The sequence below is a fragment of the Trematomus bernacchii genome, unplaced genomic scaffold, assembly GCF_902827165.1.
Source record: "Trematomus bernacchii unplaced genomic scaffold, fTreBer1.1, whole genome shotgun sequence".
Lineage (NCBI taxonomy): Eukaryota > Metazoa > Chordata > Actinopteri > Perciformes > Nototheniidae > Trematomus > Trematomus bernacchii.
In genome coordinates this window covers 3,803,055-3,829,335 of record NW_022987685.1, presented here as the reverse complement: position 1 = coordinate 3,829,335, position 26,281 = coordinate 3,803,055, and the positions used below count along the sequence as shown (strand labels likewise).

At 39.9% G+C, this 26,281-nt stretch overlaps 1 protein-coding gene across 32 annotated transcripts in view; it reads left to right on the top strand.

The window, feature by feature from the left end:
* LOC117487805 (receptor-type tyrosine-protein phosphatase delta-like) overlaps nucleotides 1–25,875 on the top strand; it is a 319,630-nt gene extending 293,755 nt beyond the window's left edge. For 13 of the 32 annotated variants that reach the window (XM_034136497.1, XM_034136496.1, XM_034136493.1 and 10 more), the window contains 17 exons: nucleotides 1,036–1,245; nucleotides 2,175–2,335; nucleotides 4,095–4,106; nucleotides 4,895–5,007; nucleotides 7,169–7,210; nucleotides 7,724–7,821; nucleotides 10,043–10,166; nucleotides 12,732–12,907; nucleotides 14,396–14,515; nucleotides 14,603–14,757; nucleotides 18,915–19,200; nucleotides 20,092–20,270; nucleotides 20,450–20,576; nucleotides 20,794–20,919; nucleotides 22,043–22,197; nucleotides 22,320–22,455; nucleotides 22,826–25,875. In XM_034136497.1, coding sequence (XP_033992388.1) covers nucleotides 1,036–1,245; nucleotides 2,175–2,335; nucleotides 4,095–4,106; nucleotides 4,895–5,007; nucleotides 7,169–7,210; nucleotides 7,724–7,821; nucleotides 10,043–10,166; nucleotides 12,732–12,907; nucleotides 14,396–14,515; nucleotides 14,603–14,757; nucleotides 18,915–19,200; nucleotides 20,092–20,270; nucleotides 20,450–20,576; nucleotides 20,794–20,919; nucleotides 22,043–22,197; nucleotides 22,320–22,455; nucleotides 22,826–22,894 — 2,289 coding nt within the window. In that variant the 3' untranslated portion in view covers nucleotides 22,895–25,875. The remainder of the gene's footprint in view (nucleotides 1–1,035; nucleotides 1,246–2,174; nucleotides 2,336–4,094; nucleotides 4,107–4,894; nucleotides 5,008–7,168; nucleotides 7,211–7,723; nucleotides 7,822–10,042; nucleotides 10,167–12,731; nucleotides 12,908–14,395; nucleotides 14,516–14,602; nucleotides 14,758–18,914; nucleotides 19,201–20,091; nucleotides 20,271–20,449; nucleotides 20,577–20,793; nucleotides 20,920–22,042; nucleotides 22,198–22,319; nucleotides 22,456–22,825) is intronic. The other 19 variants (XM_034136510.1, XM_034136514.1, XM_034136509.1 and 16 more) reach the window with 3 other exon arrangements.
* Nucleotides 25,876–26,281: the final 406 nt, after the last annotated feature.

Here is a 26,281-nt window from a genome sequence, read left to right as displayed (position 1 = left end):
AGAATTTATTTGTTTGTCAATATTGGCACTCACCTTTTCCCAACTTTTCCCAAGGGCAGCTAGATTTAGCCGTGTTGACAGGCGAGATGATTGAAGACATTATCGGGCAGCACCAACAGCCCCGCAGCCAAAACAGAACACACACAGGAGCGCACACACTCTGATGTGAATGACAGGCAGGCACACACACAAACACACACACACACACACTGAGTGCACACAACTCCGAGATATGAAATCAGACGCTCACACAACTAGCCCGATATGATTAGCATAATTATGATCCGCGCTCCGTACTGCAAGTTTAAAGTCAGATGGAACAGACTCATATGAAGGGCAGACTGCGTTTCTATCTGCCTATTATCATTATCATTATGATTATTACTATTATTGGTTGTTGGAGTAAAATACGTGTTTTTGGATCTAGTAAAAAAAAAGGAATCTATATTTTTTTATATTTATAAAAAGAACACTATAAAGACTATGATTGCTCGAGACAAAAAAAAAAACACTGGTTTGCTATGTTATTTTTCCCTTCTCAAACTGGCAGTAGCATTGATAAATTATTATTTTTTTCTTCCTTTAATTCTTGCCAATAACGAGTATGTCTTAATTTTGAAGAAATGTTTTCTTCCAAACTTGTCATAATGTGGTTTGAAACCATTTGTTGATGCATAATGTCATTTATCCTCGCTTTGCATATTTTGTATTCATATTTATGAAAAGATGAAGAAATAATGTTAATCAAATGCAGCAAAAAATGAATTCCGTCTCTTTTTTACTGTTTGAATCTGTTGGATAATCCCCAAATGTTTTATATGCTGGAAATTCACACAATCATTTATTCTTGCAGTGTTTTGTAGTCAGAAAACTGATAAAAGAAGTCATTGATCTTCTCTGTTATGTTCCGTATTTTGCAATCAGTGTTTCAACTTGGCAATCAGACGGAAATCTAGATTGACAGATTTTGGTGTGTGTGGATGTTTTGTCATGTGTGCCGGGATGTGTTATCAAGCGTCTGCCTCCTCCCTGTAGCTGCTGAAGGAGATAAACCAAACGAGCAGAGGCCTTCGCCTCCGCAGGCAGGCAGAACCCAAAGCCTACATCGCGGCGTACTTCAAAGACCTGCCCAGCGAGTTCACACTCGGAGACGCAAAGACCTACAGGGGCTTCGAGAACAAACAGCTGCAGAACGGACAGGAGTACATCTTCTTTGTGCTTGCTGTTTTGGAGATGTCTGAAAATGTAAGTCTGCTCTCTCACACTTCTATCATCTATTATTGTTATATACGCACTACTTGAGGTTAGCTTCAGACTTGGTGATCTCAGGGTATTTTTGCACCAAACTCTGCATGTTAAAACACACAAGGGTTAAATATTCTGGTCGGATGTGACTCGAGCACTTGTGAGGCTTCAACTTGAAAACTTAAATCTGCAGCTGGCCCCAGAAGCTGACCCTTGCTGCTAAGGGGAGAGAAACCCCTTATGACCTTAGCTGATCGCGAGAGTACCTCGATAACAGGACTCCTCTTTAATTGTGTCCTACGTGCGGTCCAGCTTATCTCCATTGCTACAGCTAGTGTGTGTGTGCATGTGTCCGTCTGTCTTCACTGAAGACCTGAAAGCTGCATGATTAGGCAGCCGCGGGCGTGATATAATGGATTTGATGAGCTGCAGGGTCCATAGTGCTGCCTCGCACTCTCTCCGCTCACCCCGAGTTCAGGTAGAGCAAAACGATAATGGCCAACGGAGGGAAATCTCTAATTTGCCCACTGAAGCATATATTTCCTTCCCACAAGACCCTTTTTTTTTAATCTGCTAGTAGAATGTGAAATAGTTCAATCAAGGCTTCTGTATAGGAGAGACATTAAAGATCATTTTGATTGGTCAAACTGCAGCTTAGCAGAAATTGCAAGGCAAAACTTTGAATTGGTTTTTAATTTGTATTGTTGGTCATGCCGTCTTTGTCAGAGTCTTGTTAGATATGATCTGTAGTTAGGGGGAATTAATTGAAGACTTGCGGTGGTGCTTTGAATATCTTGAGTTTCAAGAAAATATATGGATCTAAATATATCTTAATCTCAAGATTATCCAAAAAGTAAGAAGGAAGGGGTCGACTTTGTCAAATCAGCAGCTGTTATTTTTATATTGACAATTCCTTCTCCCCGTTTCAGATTATGTACGCCACGAGTCCGTACTCTGACCCGGTTGTGTCTGCGGACACCGACCCCCAGCCCATCATCGACGAGGAGGAGGGCCTTATCTGGGTGGTGGGCCCTGTGCTAGCTGTGGTCTTCATCATATGCATCGTCATTGCAATCCTCCTCTACAAAAGGTGAGGATATTAATGATAATCTGCATTTAGAGTTATTTAAAAATATATATATGTTCACACCAATTGACGCAATTGCACAGGAATGAACCTCAGATGGGACAACTCCCTTTACACATCACATAAATAGTACATACAATACACATAACTAATATATGTGAACCTAAAAACCATGTTTAGCCACTCAATATTAATATATGGTAATTTAATATATAACATGCACAACTACTATGCAAACATTTTCATAAGCACATCATAAAACAGACACTAAGGCATATTTGTCCTGAGACTATCCTTGACCCTCACTCTAAACAGCACACACACATAATCTAAATCCAAACACATAGTTTCCCAAACTATTAAGCCATCAAATGCAGAATCCCACAATACTTCAAACAGACATGTGCGTCAACTGTAAATAAATCAGACTCTACCCCCTACAAAAACACACGCACACACACTAAAACTGTGGAAAGCACTTGCGGTAGTGCGAGTTCACACTGAATCAAAGGAGCTATTTTTTTTGTAAACCCCCTAGTGGTAGCAAGGCCTCGTACTGTCACCGCTCATCAGTCAAGCGTAGGAGGTGGGGGCCTGGGCTTTGACTATCTGCTGCACGTCATTGTGTATGTGTGGCTTCAGAGGAGCCCTGGGGCATCATCCCAGCTAGCATACCCCCCCCCTTACTACTACCCATTCCACGAGGGAGACTAGCTTGGATCCCGACTCTGACCTTATGATGCCCTCCTGCTTTGCCAGGATACACACATGCATATATCTCTTACACACACACACATACACCTTCTCTCCGTCCTTCACTATCTTGTCTCTTTTCACCTTTTGCATAAGGCACATTTTCTGCAGTGTGCATTCAATCAAATGTCCAGTCCTAAGCAGAATTTCACAGTAGTCCTAGAGAAGTAATTTTGTGAAGGTAAGATTAGTAAGTGAAGAGTCAGCAGGAACAGTGGAAAATACATAAATAGTAGTTAAATGTAAGAGGTTTATACGCAAAGCTTTATTCTCTTACACCTTATTGTCCTTGGACTCCATTCATATTAAGTTCACGTTTGGATAAGGCGAATTGAAGGAGAATAAAGACTGTGTGCAGGGGGGCTTCAGAGTTTTACATTTGTGAAACACATTGATTACACATTGATTACCAGGCCACCATTTATTGCAAAAAGAGGAGACATTGCTCTTGCCAAGATCAATTTGAATGTGACACAATGCGCCTCTTTTAAAAACAAGGAACAACAACCCTGTTGAGCTCGGCGAGAGGACATGGGAATAACTGCAGTTATAAATCTGCTAATGTACCAATAGATTTGTTATAAAAGACTTGTTCATGCTAAATAAAAACATGTTGAATATACTTAACTTTATTTATATACATGTAACAGTGGTAGGCCTATGTGCAGCAAAAGACAGCCACAGCAATTAAGAGTCAAGAGATGACTGTTTCTGCTTGAACAAGAAGCAATCAGCTGAAACTGCTTGAAACAGCAGAGACACAATGTACACATCCTGAATGCACCTGGGTAACTAGTATTTGAAACAAAAAGCCCCAAGTCTGCATAATGGAGCATCATCTCCAAAGTGAAGCATCACTAATCTTGCATGCAAAGATAGGTTGAGATATGATTGGTTTTCTCTCAAAATCACGTATTCTACAGAAACCGTTGTCTTTATAGAAAATCTAAAAAGGTCTTACCGCCTAATGTTGTGTCGATATTTCTTTCCTTGCTGACCGATGGAGCAGCAAACCAGACAGGTAAGAATGAGAGCAGCAGAGGAAGACTAACTCCTTAAAACTCCTTTATCCCTCCACTGTGGATAATAAACACATAGAACTAGAGTTGATGTCAATGGTGAAATTATGCCATGTGCTTAATTGAAATCAACACAAAAAAATGCTTCATACTATAAGCAACACCAAAGTATTTATATTAAAGCAGAAAATGCCAGTGACCAATTATGTGTTCTCATTTCTCACTTTGTATACACTAACATTCAGTAGCTTGTTTCAGCGGTGACAATGATATGCACTTGTAATGTATTATAAATAGACTCTACAAATATAATATTTGCATTGAACAAATAAAATAAAATAAAGATAAAACGGAGTGTAACAAATAACAAGAATACTTCACAACATAATACAATCTAATTTAATAGCCCTGTAGTCAATTATACATTTGTCTAGTAGTCCCTGTGTCTTGCACACAATAACAGGACATGGATACAATATAATACTGTCCACACAGACCCCTAATTACAGCTTTAAAATGACACCTGACCTGACACTATCATTGAAGAGTTACCATTAGGCTTCACTAAGGGTGGCATTTACCGGTTAGAGGCTATTGTACTGGAGTTCATTATACTGTGAAGTGATAATGTTATTGAGTCCACCCCTGTGGCTCTAGTGTAAAGTAAGAATGCAGTCCTGTCACCTCTTTAATTACATATTTGCCTCCGGTATTTATTCAAACACAAGGCAAGCATTGAGGTTTTACAGCAACCAAAAAAAACAAAAACAATGTGGTGTTTGTTCTGCAGAAAAAGAGCAGAATCTGAAGCTAGGAAAGGCAGTCTCCCCAACAGCAAGGAAATGCCCCTGCATCATCCCACTGACCCCGTTGAGCTGCGGCGCCTCAACTTCCAAACGCCTGGTAAGTATTCCTAATAATGGAAGTGACATTTGTCTTATTTACTGTGAATTTACAACCAAATGTGTGATGGGGAAAAGGATGCAAATACTACAAATGACATGCTTAAAAAGGTGCAGATGTGAATTCAATCAATTTAGTCAAATTCAGCCCATACTTCCTCAAGGTCCGTTCTGTGTGCGCTAAAAGAACATATCAAGTGTTCATACACAGCCCTGGATACAAAAATGGGAAACAAAAAGCCAAGACAAGTGTCTTGGACTGCGCCAATACAGCCAATCAGCAAAGGCCAGGGAAAAGCCATGGATGCATTAAGTGAGACAATGAATCTTATTTTAGTTTTTGATTTCAAAGATCACTCTTTTATCCAGAATGGTTGACAACTTTAAGAGAATAATGTATCCTCATTATTAGCTGCATATCAAATATGGTTTCTTCATTTGCAAGTACAGCGAGTTTGTCACGACACAAGTGAACAGTTTGCAGGTAGACAGTGGACAGGTGCTTAGAGTAGGCACGGAGGGTCAAAATTGACAGTCTCCTCCCCGGGGACACTTCTCAGTGGAAAATGAAGAGGCAGAAATGCAAGCTTGACAGTTTCATGGCACCTGTCATCTTCCTCTGCACCTGGGTTATCCAGGTCATCAGGGCTTGTCATGCTTACTCAGAGTGCTGCTGGGATGGTGTCCTGCTGATGGAGACAGGGCGCAGCACCGTGGAAGGTGAGAGAAATACAAAGTGTGTCATGGCGCTGTATTTGTATGCGAGCCAATGAACGATGAAGTACTGAAAATCGGAGGCACGCTGTAAACACCAGTGTTTACTCGCTATGACCTTTAGTCCTGAGGTGAGAGGTGGTCAGCGGTCATGCTTTGCCTCAGTCATGTGACCTTTTCCTCGCCTGGGGAAACGATGGGAGTCAGTCCATTTATCACCTAAAAGGAGGTATGCATCTCGGAGAGACACACTTAACTGCCGCTTGAGTTCCTCTGGCAGCGACTGCTCTGGGAACAGGTGTTCAGCGACTGCCAATAATGTTGTTCTATCAAAGCCATATTTTTCAGTCAGGTCGTATGAAAGAGGATGAATTATCCCTGCAGGCTCATTTCTGAGAAAAAATAGATTTTGCATATTTATGAAAGCTCTTCAATGATGTTAGGACCATTACTGGCTGTTTCATCCTGGCAGAGGGGTATTTTTCCTTTTGGCTCAGAGTAATCTCAGCCATACTCCCACTATTTCACTCTCAAGCCATCATCTTTCCCCCAGCAGCCTTTCTGAGAGCTGGTATCTTGGCTCTCTCGCTGCTCAACCACGTGACAGCTTTCTCTCAAGGCTTGAAGCCCTTCTACATTAGACCAGTACTTTCCTACCTTTTCCTCCACCTCTTTACCTCTCAATGGACATTTTTATCTTAAGGATGCTTGATGTTTGAGCGACGGAGTGTTGGAAATGGTGCTTTCATTGTCCCCCAGTGGTGGAAATGGATTTTGAGTAGGGCTGCAATAGAAACACCCTTGGCCGTCTTTCAGAGAGACGTGAGAGTGGGTGGGAAACCGAGGTACAGCTTCCATTAGCTAATGCCCACTTGTGTGCCAGCAACCAAAATGAAACATCACCTCATCGAAGAGAGAGAGACTGTCGAGCAACTGGTGTGTGGAAATGGCACCCGAGTTCTCGAGTTGCAGATGTTCGGCCGCGGGCTGTATTGCGACAGCATGTAAAAAATGTCTCAGTGAACATCAGGAGTGTTCAGATTATACACTTGTGATTGTTTCCTGAAATATAAGTTCTTAAATATGCTTATCACACATCGCGGCTACAAAAGGCTACAAAGTCAAGTGATCATAACTGCAGAATATGCAGTTAAGTAGTGTAACACAATGTCAGCATCCTCAGGTTAAAATGAATATAAAATATTATTCTATAGTTGCTCAAATTTGATTTCTGTAGGTCGAACACTTTTCTCATTTCCATGAAGAATGCATGGTGGCATAGCCAAGTTTCTAGCATCATGACTTCTATGTAACTAATGAATGTGCCATTTAGGAAACACATACTCATGTAACTACTTCCCGTCACATCCCAATTTCTGTGAAGAAACTAGTCATCACATTGCTAACGACATCTGCTATGTATTTAAAAGCCGCCGTTTCCTCCGCAGGTTCAGGTGCGTCCAGTCACCCCAGTAACCTCCATTTGTCAAGTTAGTTGTTCTCGATTATGCATTTTACATGTTTTGTTTTTTTAGCTTTAACTCCCTTCTTTTCTGCCTAGCTTTGTATTCCCATCCCCATCTAATCCATCTGGTGTTTTATGCTACGTCATCACAGGAGGCGGCGTTTGAAATGACAGCCTGAACAAATGTCATCACTCAAAGCAGACATCAACATATGGCCCAACATTTTGAATGTTTTCCTTCTTTCTTTCTTTTTGGGATGTTTGTTTGTGTCTTAGCGTCATGCTAACTCTCCATGCAGCTTTCTGTGTGAATAACAGTTTTCTCTCTCAATAGGGAGAGACCCAGTGCTAGATGACTTCTCATTGGCTTTGTGTCCATATCCTCTTTACGAGCATGGCCACTGCTTTGAGTGAACAAACTAGCCTAACAAGATCCACTCTTCCATCCCCCTGTTAAACACACATGCTGCTTATCTAATGCTTAAGCGATGCCCTCTAATAAGACATTTGATTAAACTTCATTCCATCTGTTCGACAGGTATGGCAAACCATCCTCAAATCCCAATCATGGAGCTGGCCGATCATCAGGAGCGCCTGAAAGCCAATGACAACCTCAAGTTCTCACAGGAGTACGAGGTAAGGAGAAATAAAAGATACTCAATGTGGATTTAGCAGTTGTGATAAGTGTTGTAGCGCCGATGGTTACATGAAGACAATACAGCATAATTAAAGTATTATACATGAGCAGGTACTCACATGAACTCAAATTACTGTCAATATTAGAATGTTATATTAAAACTCAACTCTCAATTCAGACTACAAACATTCAGTGAAGCAAAACTACACAAAAGAATATCGGTACCAATTTATAATAACCACCATTAGTAAGGCAATTGTGTTAGTGAACATCTATTTTATTCTTAAAAATCGAGTAAATGCTAAAAGTAATTCAGACTCAGATTACTTTTTGGTCTATACAATTAACAGATAATTGAAATGTGTCGACACTAGGTTACACTTTAGTTATTCTTTCACATCCAGCTAGTTAGTTATATTTTCACTAACGTTTAAGTCTAAAAATGAATCATGGGACAAAGGTGATTTATGTATCCCGTGATTAAATGTTAAAGTCCTTCAAATGTAAGCACCCTCAAAAGCCAGAGAGCTGCAGTCAGACACAGAGTGTTTCCTTCATAATGGCTTTGCATGGTAGATGAACTCAGGGAGCGTGAAACACTGCGAGCAAAGAGTCCTTACAGGGGCATATTCTGAGATATGAATGGTCACCATTTCTCTCAAACTGTATGAGGTCACCGTATGGGCGTCTGCCAAGCTGCCCGATCATTACTGCAGCTTAAGTACATTGACTTTCAATTTCATAGTGCTTACTCCGGAGCAATGGAAAGCAATTTTGCCAGCACAATGAAATCAAGATTTTTATTATAAGCAATGTTGCAGCCCTCTGTTTCAACATATTTTGATCAAATATAAGGCTAAGCCAGTCCACATATTGCTGCTTTAAGTGCTTTATGCAGATAAGGAACTCCTTGCTCTAATATATTATTGTTTTCATATTGAGATTGTATGGGCTTAAAAACTGCACAATGCCTCCATGGTAATAACAGTATTATAAAGTTTGCCATCATTACAAATGAATAATTAAGCTAATGGTTATGCATTTATTGCACCCATAAATGACCCTAAAGAAGTAATAAAGTAGGATCATATCCACATCTATTTAGATGATAAACAAGGTCAGTGTAATAATGAGTCTGCTAGCTGCAATGTTTCATATTGCACTTTGTGTCTCTACTTTTAGTGAAGAGATTAACTCGTAAAAGCAGTCTGTAGTCGTTAAAAGCACAAGCACAATATTTTGCCTCTAATGTGAAATGTAATGCCATCTTTCATGTCTTTATATGTTCCCTTTGTGATATTAAATTTTATAGAGCTAATTTATCGGTGATGAGGGAGCATTATTAATCTCTACCTTACACAGCTGAAAGAGGGTTTGGAAAGCAGATTCTGGTGAACTAGTCTCCAGTGTGATGTTCTACTATGTGCCATAAAGTCCTGATCAAATGAGGAGAGCCGACGGAAGAAAGCTTTTCCTCTGTGACCAATTCACATTATTTTTGGGGAAATCTAATCATTTATATATAGCCTTTATTGATGTCGCTGATAAGTATATAGTTCTGAAAAGTACAACTTTTTAAAGTCAGATTTACATGCACAAAAGGCACACTGCTGCTTTTAATTGAACCTTTGCATACAAAATCTGTCAACTCCTTTTCATTTTTTACAGGAATACAATTCTACATTCAGACTCTGCATGTCCATGATATGCTCTTGTTAAAGCTGTGTGTGTCAGTCCTCTTCACTTAAATACAAAAGTAAAATAGCCCGTCTTAAACATTATTTGAGGGTAAACAGATTTTATGCTGAAAGCCAGAGAAGATGCATAAACTTTCTTCATCACGGTTTTACACACATAAGAAGGTCTAATGACGGCACTAAAAATCAATGTTACGCATGACGTTAACACGAAATGATCATTTTCAGCCAAATGTCTCATCAGTGTAGAGACATGGAAAAAAAGACATCACAACCGATGCCATCAGAGCGTTCACTTATGGAGCCTTGGTAACCGTAGGAAGACATGAGAGGCTTTTAACCTAGATGTAAACTTTATAACTTGTTTTTTTTATATTTTCAATTACTCTGCTGGGAAAGGCTCAGTAAGCTTTCTGATTGATCTAACACAAACATCTTATAGAATTGAGTTCATTATCAATGACCTATTATTTAATGTTCATACTATATAATAACCATTGTAATGATGTGTTTTTCTTCACAGTCCATCGACCCAGGGCAGCAGTTCACCTGGGAGCACTCTAACCTGGAGGTCAACAAGCCAAAGAACAGATATGCCAACGTGATCGCCTACGATCACTCCAGAGTGCTGCTCGCTGCTATCGATGGTACGCCAACACACACACACACACTGCTGTATCGACCCTACAGCCAGCAAGCACAACTCTATATTTCACAACATACTGTATTTTAAATGATATTCCTAAATGGCTAGACTCCATATTTTCTATAATGTTTGGGTGCTTCTTAAAAAAAGAGATGGCTATAGCAACAGGTACTTTTAGTATTTAACTGCTGAAGAACAATGTATCCACATTAAATAATCAGTTAAAGTAAGAGATGCAAGTTTTACCAGTATCTATTTATCTAACTGTGCATCAATTCCTTATAGTGCCTCATATAATATGCAATACACGTTTATCTTACTGTACATACAAATGCAATTGGTACCTGGTCGAAAGTGACATCAATGATCCAACACGCAACACTTTGCTGCATGTCTTCTCCTTTCCCCCACTTCATGTAGTGCTTTATAATAAAGCCTAAAAAAAAATCTTCAAAAAAACAAAACAATGCACAAGTTTTCCAAAGTGCTGAGTTTATATTAGAGCGACAGTTGGCCTCTCTAGCAACAGTTTATGGACAGGAGTCGGCCTTTTTTGCCTTTGCTATTTTGTTTTATAAACCACTTTGTACTATTGTTAAGAACAGTGCTATTAAATAAAGTTTATTAGTGTTGGACAGTTTCTCTTAAGCCCATCACAGAGCTGACTATAAGCAGTGCACTAAGTGTTTGGCACATTTAAAAAGTGTTGCAGTGTACACTGCAGCTTCTAAGCAATGAAAGGCCGTTCTGAAATGGCCAGTAAAGTGCTGGCTGCTGCATCATTTGTTGGATTAAACACAATTGCACATACACACATGGCTATTAATTAACCGTTTCCATTGAGCAGCGCCCGTGGAGGAAAAGGGAAGTAAACAAAGAAGTAAAAGGCTATTGTGACAAAAACAGATAGATAAGAGTCAGAGAGGCCTTTCTCAGCCTCTCAGAAACAACACAGCCCGAGTGTGGATGGAAGTCCATTAGTCTGCGTATAAACACATCTGCACAGCCACATGGAGTCTTTGTGCTGCAGGAAGTAGTTCTCAGCCAGGCGGACATCAGGGAATTCCTCTTTTCCTTCTCAAGCTTAAAGCCTCTTGGCAAGCGATGTGTCCATTGTTTACTCTGATTGAGTTCTTTGAATAAAAAGGGATTTGGGATTTGACATCATAATTTGAATATGGCTTTCAGGATTTATTGATGAGAGTATGGATCGGAAGAATCTGAGCACATTTGTGGACTTAAACTGCTGTGACATGAATTTTAATGAGTGACGAGGCAACTGACCATACTAAACAGACTGAGCCGGATTTAACTGGTTCCTAAAGTTAATCTTTAAAACTTTATCTACCTTTCATCGGTTATAATTGTTCAGTAACTACTTTAAATTAGTATTTTTATCAGTTTTTATGAGCATAATCCTCTCAAATTCAATACATTCTTTGCTTGCTTTGGGACAATTAAGTTGTGCAGGAGCTCCATTTGTTTTTCGATTGATCTATATTTAGCTTGGGAGCTAAATCTAAAGTGACAAATGTATAAATCTATTCCGTAGTTAGAACATTTTGTAATCCTAAAAATATCTGAACATGAATAGTATACCACTACTAGGAATCTCTAAAATGTTTCTGTTTTTACTTTAAAATGAATGTTCTATTCATAAGGGGAGTACTGCACAGCGCTGTGTTTATTTTGCAATGAGCATATTGACAGAGAAAATGGTCGAATTTATACAAATCCTGAGTGACGGAAAGCACAAAGGCAAAATCCATTTGCAAACAACTTGCCTCATTCTCATTAAACCACAGTAATGTCTCTCTTTGCTTTTTCTTTTCAATTTGAAAACGCACTAGGCTTAATTGCATTTATCCCTTGTCCATCACGGAAATGTACAGCCGGGTACAACTTCAACAGCAAAAGAGAGGGCGGGGGACATGTGGAAAAAATGATGTGTGCTGGTCTTTGAATGTGTCCATATTCCATTTTCTTTCCTTTTTTTCTGTTGAATAAGTTACCTGAGAGTAAAGGGAGTCTTGGGGAGAGGGGGGGGGGGGGGCGTGAGGGGGTTCTCTGATACGTGGCGCCCATGCAGATGAGACTTATCTCGGTCGGCCATGTGTGCACGGAGCCCCTAAACTGCCAGTCCTGAAGCATTGACTAGCTGTCAGCTCCGTCTCTGCGCCCGGATTGGAAAAGGCTGCTGCGCCTTTCATTTAATATAAGCAGCAGAGGGAAGGAGGAGAGGGGGGGGGGGGGGGGGGGGGGGGGGGGCGATTGTTTTGCTTTTTTTTTTAGTTTGTTTTTCTCTTTTTGAGGTGTGAGACTTTTACAGACCCAGCTGTATCTGTAAGTCAGTTGCAGTTTTATGATTTTTTTCATGTATTACTATCAGAAGACTTGGCTTTACTTACTTTATTTTAAGGAAACACAGATAATAGACTTTGGAATGCAACAATGACATTTATTTTGTTGCATGTTTTGTCTTTTGCACTGTGTAACAAGTTAAACATTGTTTGTTATTATTTGTTACTCTTTGAGTCTAACTCCCACCATTCAATCTTTTTTTTAGGAATCCCTGGAAGTGACTATATCAACGCCAACTACATTGATGGCTACAGGAAGCAGAACGCCTACATCGCCACACAAGGAGCTCTGCCGGAAACATTTGGTGAATTCTGGAGGATGATCTGGGAGCAGAGGAGCGCCATCATTGTTATGATGACCAAACTGGAGGAAAGGTCCAGGGTAAGTGGTACAAAATACTAAAATACAGGCATACTGCTCTATCTATCCAAGAAGTATTACAATAAAATGACAGGGTTGAACCCAAAATGTATGGGAATATGTGTTAAAATGCATTAAGCAAATTATGAATGTAGTCAACAATCTTTTTTGTTTATCCATAGACAACACGAGACGGAAAAATAATTAATGTATAAAAGTATCTGCATTGACAATTAAAGAGACAAAATATAATGGTCTGTTTTCTTAATATGAGAACTACAGCAGCAATGTTATCACCTGATAACACTTCACCCCCACGCTTAATGCCAACTGAGTGCAATAGATCGGCTGGTTGCGGTAAAAAAATCTGGATGACATGGACTACATGTGATAAAAACTAACAAGGATAACTGACACACAACTACAACCAAGTTATAAAAGCATTTGTATTAATTATCTATCCTCTTACTGAACAATATCATCCATATTTTCTTCACAACACTTCCTGTTGTTGTCGAGTCCAGACTGAGAAGTGGCATGGCTCCCTTCTTTAGCCTAGCCCTGCTAAAGGCACTGGATTACACTCAGTAATAAAAGGATTCAAACAGTGAAAAGCTACATGTCCAGCTGTGTGCACTCAGAAACCCTTTAAGGTTGCCATGGTCCGAAGCCTTTTTCTCTTTTCACAGTATTTGACAGAGCCCATGAAAGCTTGCACAGACTCCATAAAATACTGACCTTCACACTTGAGTCTTTTCTTAGAGCATCACAGTGTTAACAGAGGTGCTGACTAAACACACGGAGCAGTTTGCACTCAATACCTGTAGAATCTATAAAATAAATAAGCTTCCTTTGCTGATTTTAAATAGTGTAGGTGCTGTAAAATGGCATGATACTTTGGTTAAATGTGCTAAATACTGTCAGGTGTCTGTTTCACTGATGCTTTTGTGATATATTGAGTAATAGCTGCCGACTCCTCAGTTTTCAACAGGATTCATGTTGAACATATGGCTAAAACGACATCAGTTATAGAGGACATTATGAAGAAAAACAAGTGAATAGAAATCCAGTTATTTCCTCCCAAACACCAATAGAGCTGCTCTTTGTCAGCTAAGCAGTAACGCTATAATGGAACAGTTTTTTATTGGCCGTTAACTGTGAAACAAAGCGGTGCACTCCAACAGCGATAAAGCTGAGAGGGTGATATGATTGGAAGCTGTGGTTACCTTTGTAATTATGTCAGGACAATTAATAGCTTCATGGGCTCTGTGCAAATATCTCAGGCCATTTAATTGATTATGAAAGCTAACAGAGTCAGCAGGAATGAGGGACATTTATGTTGCCATTGTTTGTACTGACGTATAACTGTGCAGGGTGGAAGAGGGAAAATATTTGTATTTGTTTTGATAATAACAGAAATGCTTAAAGACCTATGTAATTATAAAGGGAGAAATTGTCCATATCTTCCTATGCAAACAGTGTCTGATGTGATGTTTCGCTCCCCTGCAGGTTAAATGTGACCAGTACTGGCCGACAAGAGCAACAGAAACATACGGACTCATCCAGGTTTCACTGCTGGACACGGTAGAGCTGGCCACGTACTGCGTCAGGACATTTGCACTTTTTAAAGTGAGAAGTGTTTGGATTTTTCTCATCTTTAAAGTGCTTGATGTGTGCTGCAAAGGTCACTAACCTTTCTCCTCGTCTATAATTCAGAACGGCTCGAGTGAGAAGAGGGAGGTCAGACAGTTCCAGTTCACGGCCTGGCCGGACCACGGTGTGCCCGAACACCCGACTCCGTTCCTGGCCTTCTTGAGGCGGGTGAAGGCGTGCAATCCTCCAGACGCTGGGCCCATGGTGGTGCACTGCAGGTAAGAAATAAGGTTTTGTTAAACATCTCAAAGCATGAATTGTGTTCTCTCAATTTTCTGTTATGAATATAAGAATACATGACACAAAAAATGGATTATTGGTAAGTATGAGCTTTATTTTCTATTAAGAAATCAACATGAACCAGAGAGGCTAAAAGTAGAATATTATGTAGGGAGGAAACTATGGCTCAGTGTAAGCCCAAACAAATCATCCTACTAGCTTTCGCAGAAGCCACTTTAAATCTGAAGGTGTTTTCAACATCATGGCACACACAGTACTGGTGTCATTGCCCTCAGCAAACATCTCCGCCCACTCCTTGACACACAAACACACGCAGACCTGTCGTGTTCCTTGCTATAACCACTAATATGTCGCACATCAGCAGCCCACAAGACCTCAGCTTATCCCTGGGGTCCGAAACAAATAACTTTCACGCCAACTTCACTTCACTCAGCTTCATAAGACTCCACACAGAATGGCAAGGGGATATAGAAAAAGTCTCCTCTCAACTCAGGAAGTCATCAGAGGCTCTGCACAAAGAAAACAAGTGACTGATGGGGGGAAAAAAGAGTGTAATAGATACAAACTTGTGTCAGAAAGTGACAAAAAAGGGAAGAGGGATTACTGAAGAATTAGAGTTAACACATGCTGAAGTTAATTAGAGCTAGTTGCAGATTCGCTTCAAATTGAAAATCCTGACTCATTCACAATGAAGCAGAATGCAGGAATTAATGTCACCCTGCAGATGGAAGTTTTTAATTCCACTGGCTTCACATCAGATACAAGCTTCAAATCCTTTCAGAGGCATTCCCTCACTTTATGTTAGGCCACCATTTTAAATAACGCCAGCGTTTATCTCCACATACTTGCAAAATAATATCGGGAGTGTTTTGTGGATAAGCAGAGATATACTTTAGATAAATGTTGAAGCTGTAGCTGTTTATGCACATGCAGAAATGTCCAAATAAAAGCTTCAAGAAAAAAGACGTTTGTTGCCTATAATTAACAGCGCTGTACAGTCTCTTAAGCAGTTGATTAATTAGTCGGTGCACAAAAAACAACGTGCTGAGGGGCCTCATGCAAACACCATAAAGGGCTCTGGATTTGTTTGTTGACTGGTGGCGGATGAAGTTAAAGTTAGAAGAACTCATTAAAATAAACTGCACACTGTTTCCATTTTCTGAAAATCACTAATTAGGAACATGTTCATGTATCGTAATTGTCGTTATCTCCTGACTAACATGGACACAAAGATCCTCAGATATAACCAACAACCATCTTTACAGATATTTCTACAATTGAACATGTGTTATTGACTGTTTGTCAAACAGTTGTCAAAATATTGACAATAATATTCATGTATTTAGTAATTTGCTTCAGTGACACAATCTAAAAGCCAGACAATCTCCCACAGACTCAGAAAGAGATGTTCATATAAATAGAAATCAGATTATGTTGTGTTTCACTTGTTTAACATTGTGCAGTAAATATTAATTTAGTGTACGTCTCCACCACAGGAGCAAAATGTGTTTCCGCTGTACTTCTCACAAGGTGAACTCACAGTGTGTGTTATGAAGGAACATTAAAGCGTGTTTCCTGCTGCTTCACTAACCCGCAGGTCAGGACTGTTTTGCTGTTGTAGCTAAAGGGTTTATGAGGTCGTTGTGATGTGACATTAGAGGTCAAATGAAATGTCATGGAGAGCACTGGCCTCTCCCAGTGACTCGGAGAGGAAACTTTTGATACAATAGCCCACAGTTGTGAAGTGAACATTAATCGTACAGCTACGCCATATTTTCCACTTCCCCTTTCCTTTGAACTCTATGTCATTGTTTTTTATGAACAATGACATAGATGGAACAGTACCATTGTTGGAATGTCACAATAGACAAGAATCAGAAAAGCCTGTTTGACTCGCTAAATTCCATATCTCCCAGCTGGAAATGAACGACAAATTGCCACATTTTGAGAAGTATTTAAGGTCTAAAATGATTATCGACACCATTTAACAGCAATGACTTGACCCTGGTGAGTTTGAGTGAATGTGTGTGCGTTCAATAGGCAGAGCAGGGACATGGTGACAGGTTAGCTGACGGCACAAGATTTGCTAACAATACATATGTAATTACTTTCACTGCTGCTCTTGCTTTATCTTCTCGGGACTCATTGCAGCTGCATTTTAAACTTCACTCTCTTTTTTCCATCCCCTGTTCCCTAAACTCCTGGAAAGCATATTAGTCTGACACTTAATGTGAATGGACGTCCAAAGCAGCTGGTCCTGACTGGCTGAAAGGCGGTGTCAGGTCATTAGTGCAGTCAGACCGCCAGCTCCACTTCAACTGCCAAATGCAGCGATGAGTTCTCACCCCACACACAAACCGCCACTTGTCGATAAAAGGAATATTGCTTATGTTCCAAGCATTTCCTGTGCTTAAACCCATGGAAAAAACTGGTTTTAATATATATTCCTGCTGCTTAGAAAACAAACTATACAACTTCAAGATAACTGTCAGCATCTCTCCACACCTCCCTCCCCCGTTCCTCATCCTCCTCTGCCTCGCTCTCTCTGGCTCATCGCTGTCACTCTGTCACTTAACCTCTCGCAGGTCATCACTCTCCCACATTCAGCTCTGCACTATAAAATGTTTTCAGATTGGAAGCAGCTGGGGTAAAGGGAAAAATCTCTTCTAGTTTTTGCATCCTCCGACACAGGGCTGAGGTGTTCTCAGACCTGGAAGTGATTCATTCCTCAAATATCCCTGAGATACTTTTACATTTGTTTGCAGCCTGATGCATTCTCTGGCTGTCAAGCACATTTTGTAACCACCCTAGAGCTGTGAAGAGTTTTGTAACAATAAGAATAAAAGTTCAGTCTCATTCAGCCAATGTCAGCCATTTTGAAAGTGATCATCAGATCATTTGTTAAAGCCAATGACTCCCGTACGTGTCTTTATTCCATTCGCAGCACAGTACCAGAGCAGCATGGCACATTAAGCAGACTTGGCCCCCAGGGTCTAACTTTACTCCCTCTCGAGTTTTCCATCACAACCTTTTCCCCCGTTCCTCAGAGCAAATGGAAAACAAATGCTCCATCAGAAGGAGGAGGCAGGGGAGCATGGCTCACGCCTCATAGGCATGTTGGCTTAATGGATTGAATAACCTATTTACTTTGGAGTGCCAAGTGCAAGGTACTGTCTTGTCAATGCTGTGCTCTGCAGGGGGGGTGGAAGGCGAGTTAACGAACAAGATTTAACACCACCCTGTCGTCTCACGGTACATGAGCTGTCATCAGAAGACAATCTATTTGCTGAAGCCAGCGATATTAAAACATGCATCATGTAGGGGTGAGCATTTTAAAATGGTCAGCATTCTGCAGACCAAGGCTACATCTGTATGTTTCAAACTGGTGTGCAACAAGAGGGAAGAGAGAAACAGTAACATATGTTCCCTCTTTGCCAGAGTGCTTTTACACACTGATGTAAACATGTTCCGATGTGAATCCTAATGAAGAGACATGCCTTTCAGTGCCTCTGCTAAAGCTCTTACGTTATTTGGCCGTATGGGGCCAATCTAATGGCATTAATTGATGTCAGCTGCACTTCTCAGAAGTTGCGCGGCACATTAACGAAGCCCTCAACAAAATCATACTTTCAAAATAGGGTCTGTGTACCCACATTTCCGTGTGCATGTGTTGTAGTGGCTCTTCCGAAGCCATGAGATAAAGGTTAAATGTTGCCGTTGCATAAGTGATTAGTCCTGATGGATTGGAGTGCACAGGTGGGGTCCGGAGGGGAGAGACTAGATTGCAAAGCCAGCAAAGGCCGATGGAGGTTTTGACTGCCAAGTCCTCTTCTCCGCACAGTGCCACTTCAGATTTAATTACACTCCAAGCCAAATGTGCCATCCTACGGTGGCAAACTTGCCGCAGAGAGTTTACCTTTTGGCCTTATCAGGGAAGAAAGGGGGTTCTTAAATCCCTTCTACATGTTTGACACTTCCACTGTTGGACAATAGAGAAGCTCAAACATGTCAGATATGGACAATATTTCCATAACATTTTCGTGTTTAACAATTAACCTACGTTTTTCTTGTACAGCTACAACAGAGAATACAACCCAAAGTAATTGTTTCTTCTTTATCTTTTATTTGAAAACAGTGCTGGGGTTGGACGCACAGGGTGCTTCATCGTGATTGATGCCATGATGGAACGAATCAAGCACGAGAAGACAGTGGACATCTACGGGCATGTAACGGTCATGCGTGCCCAGCGTAACTACATGGTGCAGACGGAGGACCAGTACGTCTTCATACACGACGCACTCCAAGAGGCCGTCAACTGCGGCACCACCGAAGTGCCCGCCAGAAACCTATACGCCTACATCCAGAAACTGACGCAGATAGAGGGCGGAGAGAATGTCACCGGCATGGAACTAGAGTTCAAGGTAAAAATATCTTTACAGAAATGGGGGAACTTGTCTGAGTCTGGAATTAATACAAATGAGCAGCTTTTGAGGTTTAGATTTCTACATCACAACTGACCAACAACTTGCCATGTGGAGCAAGAGTTTGCAGGATTCATATTGGCGTGGAGCAAGAGTTTGCAGGAATCACATTGGCGCCCATGTGGGCCCCTTTGACAGCGAGTGGCCATTCTCAGTACTCCCAAACTGTTTCTAGTCCCATTTCGCTAGACAGCAAGGGGCCTGTGGTTTCCTCTTTATTCCAGTAAATTCACTTGCTTGTGTAACCAACGTTCCCCTCTTCCCCTAGCTCCCCTTCGTTGGGTGTTTGGTTTATATGAAAACGCCAAACTCAGGTTTCCCCCACCACAGAACACTTCCCCAGGGACTTACGCAATACTCTCTGGCTTTACAATGACAGGCTCAACCATCCAAATCAAGTCTTTAGCAGTGTGTGTTGTTGCATGGCATTGCTTGTCACACACATTATTTCTTGCTATGTGATGGATGCTGATCCCTTTAAAATACTATAAACAGGTTATTTTACACTGCTTTTGTCCTCTCCAGACTCACTTGGGTATCCATTTCCTTTTTAATCATAACATGGTATTTCTTCTCAGCAAAGGCAGGCAGTGTTAGCACTTGAAATGGAATGTAACCTTAGAAAATGAGCCATTATAGTGTAGATTTCATCACCCACTATGTGCAGTATTTTGGCTCTCAAGTGAGTAGGAAACAATCAAAATTAATGTCATAACACTCAGATTTTTATAATCCCACTTTAAATGTCAAACATTCAGTCTTTAGGGAAATTGAGAAAAACCAGAATGTCAGTGCTCAAAAATATCTCTTTTTTTGTCTGTCTTGCTGCAGCGTTTAGCTAACACTAAAGCCCATACATCACGATTCATCAGTGCCAATCTCCCCTGCAACAAGTTCAAGAACCGCCTTGTTAACATAATGCCATACGAGTCCACACGAGTGTGTCTTCAGCCCATCAGAGGAGTGGAGGGCTCTGACTACATCAATGCCAGTTTCATTGATGGGTACAGGTAAGTTCTAACATACTCTGACATCCATTACATGAGATTGCAAGAATATACATTTTATGGACTTAAGCAAATACATCTATGCAATCAACTAGTCAGCAAATGTATACAATAATACATTTTCATCACAACTTTGTCTCTTTCTTACCACTTTCCATCATTTGATTGATGCACTTCCACAGGCAACAGAAAGCCTATATAGCCACACAGGGACCACTGGCAGAGACCACGGAGGACTTCTGGAGATCGCTCTGGGAACACAACTCTACTATTGTAGTTATGCTCACCAAGCTTAGAGAAATGGGCCGGGTATGCATACACTTCTGTTTTACCCTTTTTCTTTTGGCACGTCAATCTCTTCATTCGTGCACCGCCAAAAATACCAAAGATAGATTCAGCCATGAGAACAGAAACACAAGATTCAGTATGAATTGAATGAAACAATTCTGGGAATGAACACAATGAAGCCAGTGTATGAATACGATGTTGTGGCTCATTGTGGTATTCTATTTTTCAATTTCTAAAGGAAAAATGCCACCAGTACTGGCCAGCAGAGAGGTCGGCCAGATACCAGTACTTTGTGGTGGACCCCATGGCCGAGTATAACATGCCCCAGTACATCCTGAGAGAGTTCAAAGTGACTGATGCCAGGGTAAGTACACACTGTTTCAGCAACAGAGTTTAAAGGTTAACATGTGACATGTTGGAATGTAGCTGTAACTCCAGTTAATGTTCACAGTTTGATGTTTTCGAAATATGACGAGGGCCTCACCAAAGAGAGCAGTTTGGGGGAATTTCAGTGTTGTTTGTACTTTCCCAAAGATTTGTAGTCTGGAATTATGTCAAACAGCAATATTAAGCTCAATCGTTCAGTGTCTATGTGATCATAAAACATAATCATAATCCCATAGAAAACCAGGAATTGAGCTAAACTCAGCAAGTAAACCAAAAATGGTCAGGGTGTGTCTTGTTCCAATATTTGTATAATGGAATTCCCACAGTTTGGTCTAGTATATTGTTTTTCAAACCACTTAACTTTGACCTGCACTTCAACATTGGGTCACAAAAATAAGTGGAATATTTAGCATACAACTGACGTACACATTTTTGCAATTATTAATCAAATAACTATTTCCAGAGAAAGAACACTGGATTTAACATTGCAGCAGTAATTAGCTGAAATGTTTGGCATTGCATCAACTATTTGTTTATACCAAACTATGGCCTTAAGTGCAACATAAGCATAAATATATAAATGTTGGAATTATGACACATGTCGGAGTTTAAAAACAAATGTGGTGCCGGCAGCAGCGAGCTGGCAGAGTTTTAATTCCATCAAAGGCTTACACCGATAAATGGCACACGCGCCCTCCTTTGTAGTGCATGTTACACTGACTCGTCAATGGGATTGCTCTCTTATCAAGGGGATACAATATCACTTAAGTGATGCACACCCTCAAAGTCGATTCTCCAAGCACCCTGTCGAGGGTATCACATCAAAGGAATTAGCATCTTCAGTGTTCATGTTTAATACATTCAGGTAAAATGACAGGCATCTTTAATAACATTTTCTCTGAAGGTTTAAACTTGGCAGGATTTTTCAAGAAAGCTGTCTTGCATTGTAAAACCCACAAAAGTGTAGATTATTTTTATGGAGATGGTATAGTATTAACTTCTATGGATTGTCTACTTTACAACTCAGATTGGCGTCATCGTTTCACTTTTTATCGTTGTGTCGACTCTTATTTTAATTTTTCCACCACATCTGTTTCTAGGATGGACAGTCGCGGACAGTAAGGCAGTTTCAGTTCACGGACTGGCCAGAACAAGGAGTGCCAAAATCAGGAGAGGGTTTCATTGACTTCATTGGCCAAGTACATAAAACAAAAGAGCAGTTTGGCCAAGATGGGCCTATCTCGGTCCACTGTAGGTAAGTGATCACCCAGTAAAACCCATCAAACTGCAACTGAATGCAAATGTCTTTGGAGTTGCTAATTTAATATTCAGAAATACTTAGTGTTGTATGATACGACTTCTTGCCCTTTCTCACAGCGCGGGTGTTGGTAGAACTGGAGTTTTCATCACCCTTAGCATCGTCTTGGAACGAATGAGATACGAGGGCGTAGTAGACATCTTTCAGACGGTGAAAATGTTACGGACACAGAGACCAGCTATGGTGCAGACAGAGGTGAGGTGTTGTATTTCCGTTTCCATAGAAACCAGCCAAACAAATTGTGCTGAGGACTGGAGACTCAACTATGTTCTTGATCCAAACAGATTCACTTAAGCAAGCTTCTGTTAAAGAACATCATGCATTTTGTAACTGAACAAGTCTAGAGAAGTCTTGTCTGGTTTCCACTGAAAATCATTATCCTTAATATGTTTTATCTCAATGCAAAAAGTAGCGAATTAATGTATTGTGGCTCAGGTATCTCGGTTATAACAATATCCATTTTAAAATCCCAATTCACTTTTACAGAAGATTGAGTATCCAGAAGTTTGAGTATCCTAAGATCCCGAAAGAGTGTGAGCTTAAGTCTTCTCTTCTTTGTTTCCAGGATCAATACCAGTTCTGCTACAGAGCTGGCTTGGAGTACCTGGGAAGTTTTGATCACTATGCAACGTAAGAGACCCAGTGCTGGAAGAAAAAAGCAGAGGGCCCTTTGGAAAGAAAACCCAGTGAGCCTCTCTTCTGAGCCATAAATTCCTGCTTGAGAAAGTACTCCTTAACTCCTTGCTAACAACTCATTAAGTGTTGGATGTGTGACATGACTTGTCAAAAAATGAAAAAGATGATACCCGGAGGACCAAGTATTTCCCAAACCCGATAAAACCTCGCCTTGGTACAGAGCGAGGGAATCCTGACTGTTGAAGCATTGTATGGAATTACCTTCTCTTTTGCTTCAAGGATTCATTTTCGGGGCTCATAAAACTGAATGAAACCAACACAACAAAAAAGTAAATGAACAATAATGACATCGTCAGAAATGCATCAGTGATTATGAACCATTACGAGAGGCATTGGAGGAACACAGAATTGCGGGGGGGGTGGAGGGGAACTCGATGCACATTGTAAAGAAAAAAAAAAACCTGTTTCACAATCAAGTACACAACCCATCGTAAAAGAAGACAACGCTCGCTCCACAACAGCAGGACAGAATTAAAGTAATAATGAATAAATAACCCTTTTCCTGTCACAATGTCGATCATCTAAATGTTTGGGAGAAGGTAAAGCTCAAATGATCTATGAAATAAATAAAATTATTGATTTAGTTTTTTAGTACTTTATTATACAGCTGATGTGCTTTTTTTGAACTGTGTGAATTTACTTTTTTTACACAAATGTATCGCTTGGAAAAGAAAAGTGATAATACGTAAATGTTAATTTTTTTTAAAGCTGTAGAACTGTTCTGACATATGTGCTATTTTGCAGAGAATCTCATTTTGTTTCCTTCGATTTTTCCCTTATTTTGTTGCACTCGGTGCACAGAACAGAATTCTCACTACCAAAATGTAAGTTTGATCAAGAGTTTTTTGTTTTATTTCTGTGTCCATGATCACAAACATGGTAACTTAATTCCTCCCTAAAGATAAACTGGGGCTTTGTGGAATCAACAGGGATGAGCAAAGTATGAAGCTGCTGCTACCGATTATCTTAGTTCTTCCATGTAAGACGGATGATAATAGAGAACCTGATAAATTTGATAAATTATATGAATATAGATATACGGTACATATTGTCAAATATATGTGAAATATATATTAAAGCCTAAATATAACATTCTAAATATATTGATAAAGTACATAATTTATGAGTAAAAGTATATAAAATATGGATTGTCTATGAAAGTTTCCAGATTGAGAGATTTGTGCGATGGGGAAATGAAAAGAGGTTTTTCACTGGAATGCACATCAGCAGGACACAATTGTATTCTGATTCAGTGCATCTTTTCTCGTGCAATAAATATCTGTGTTATTAGATAGGGTTCATGTGGATATGTCCTTCACTCTTGGCATTGTTGTTCCCCCGCAACTGAGGAGTGGGAATGTCCGTAAAGCATCACTGGTGCATTTTCTCATCCAGCAGCAATCACAGCTCCACACAATAGGGCAAAGTACAAAGACGTCACTTTCTTGTGGTTCTTTAAAACATTCAATTGTAATGACATTTATTTTCATTTTGCATTTAGAGTGCCTTATATTTATGCCTGTTTTTATAATGTTTCATTTAACCTATTAATGTATCCTTTGAGTAATCAAGGCATCTAGTATCAATGTAACTGTAACGTTTATTTACCTGTAGTATTCATTTGTCACACGATGAGATTATATATGCAAATAAGAACATTTGAAAGCTCATATTCTTTCATTTTCAGTGGCCTTATTGTGGCTGAGGGAATCTGAATACAACAGTTTATAGATCAGTGAGCTCTGCAGAAAACTGATTCAAGAATATTTAAGATTTTCAGACAGAGACAGGGATGATACAGCAGAATACTGTCCTCTGAAATAAAAAGGCCCGACATATGTCAATTAGCTCTTCACAGAGTGTCACCATGGTCACATGTAAGAGCAATTTTCCAATTTCTAAATATTACAACTTCAATGGATTGGTTTAGAAAAAAAAACCTAAAGCACTGTCTCATCACCGCAGGGTTTTGAATCCACTTGTGTCACCTAAGAGAAACACAATCTGCAACACGATATCTGTGTGAGACGGGGGTTCAGTTTGGTTATGTTTCTGTATTTCTGTTAAGCAGCATATTTCATTTCTCCTCCAGCTTTGTAGATGTGCATTCCAGGAGCTTTCTTTCCCTGAACTCAAGCTGCTGTGTGTTTATTCTTTCAATTGATTACTTTTGTCGTCATTTTCAGATATAAAAGTGCTATTATTTAACTTCATGGTGGCTAATGTTACATTATGTTCAAGTCTTGGATGTTTATTTCCTCATCTCAGTTTTTCTTTTGTTATTGCTTTTCCATATGCAGGGTGAGACATTGCGGCCGCCGTGGCCTGGTAGGAAGATTTGCACTTTCTCTATCTTTGTACTATGCACTGCCCTATTGATTCTAAACCCAATAATATATTACTTGAACCCATCTATAAAAGAAATCTCCTTAAACGTTCACTTTGTGTGTATGTAAATAACACAAAAATGGTATCAACTCTTGAAAAGACAAAAAAAAAAAGGTTTGTGGCGAAAAAGAGCATCCGTTCTGATGCCATGTTACTCCAGCAGATGACTTCAGAAAGAATCTGTCCCCCACCATCTGTTCTTGTGGCGTTGCCATTCAAGCTTGGAGTGTCATTAACAGAAATAAACGTTGTGTTCTCTGCTCTCTCTATCTATCTATCTCTCGTCTGGATGCATAGACTGAAAATTAAATAATGAAATTGTAAAAAAAATGGCTTGTTAAAAAGATCATACAATTACCTCTGATTAGTTGTAAGCGTAAACTGTTTCTTTTTTTTCTGAATGAAAGGAGTGCTTTTTATTTTCTTACTTAGGTTACATTGGTGGCGAAAGAAGTCTGTATGAAAATCAGTTCTTTGCTGACACAAGTTCCATTTGTTATAAATTAATTCTATTAAAAAATGTCAGTGTAATGCATCGCCGTTTCACTTGTTTCCCTCCACCTCACTGACTGATGTAGCTGTTCGACCCCCCGCTGGGACCCGTCCAACATATTACCCACAGTCCTCTCATGAAGGGGGACATTTAGTCTCACCACATATTTCCGTGTTTTTCCCTGTAGTATTGTAATTCAAAATGAAATCCACATTGCATTACATTTGATGCCTTTGCACTATACCTACACATTTCACTTTTTATTTGACTGTTTCAAGAATATGACAAGACATTGGAACACTAAGTAGATATTGTATATCTGTATCTTTAAAGACATACAAGTTGACTATTTAAAATGCCAGCAACAACAGATTAATGTTCTACAACAAGGACTACTAAAGCTAAAATATACAAGAAAAGAGAAACTCCCATTTGGATGGAACT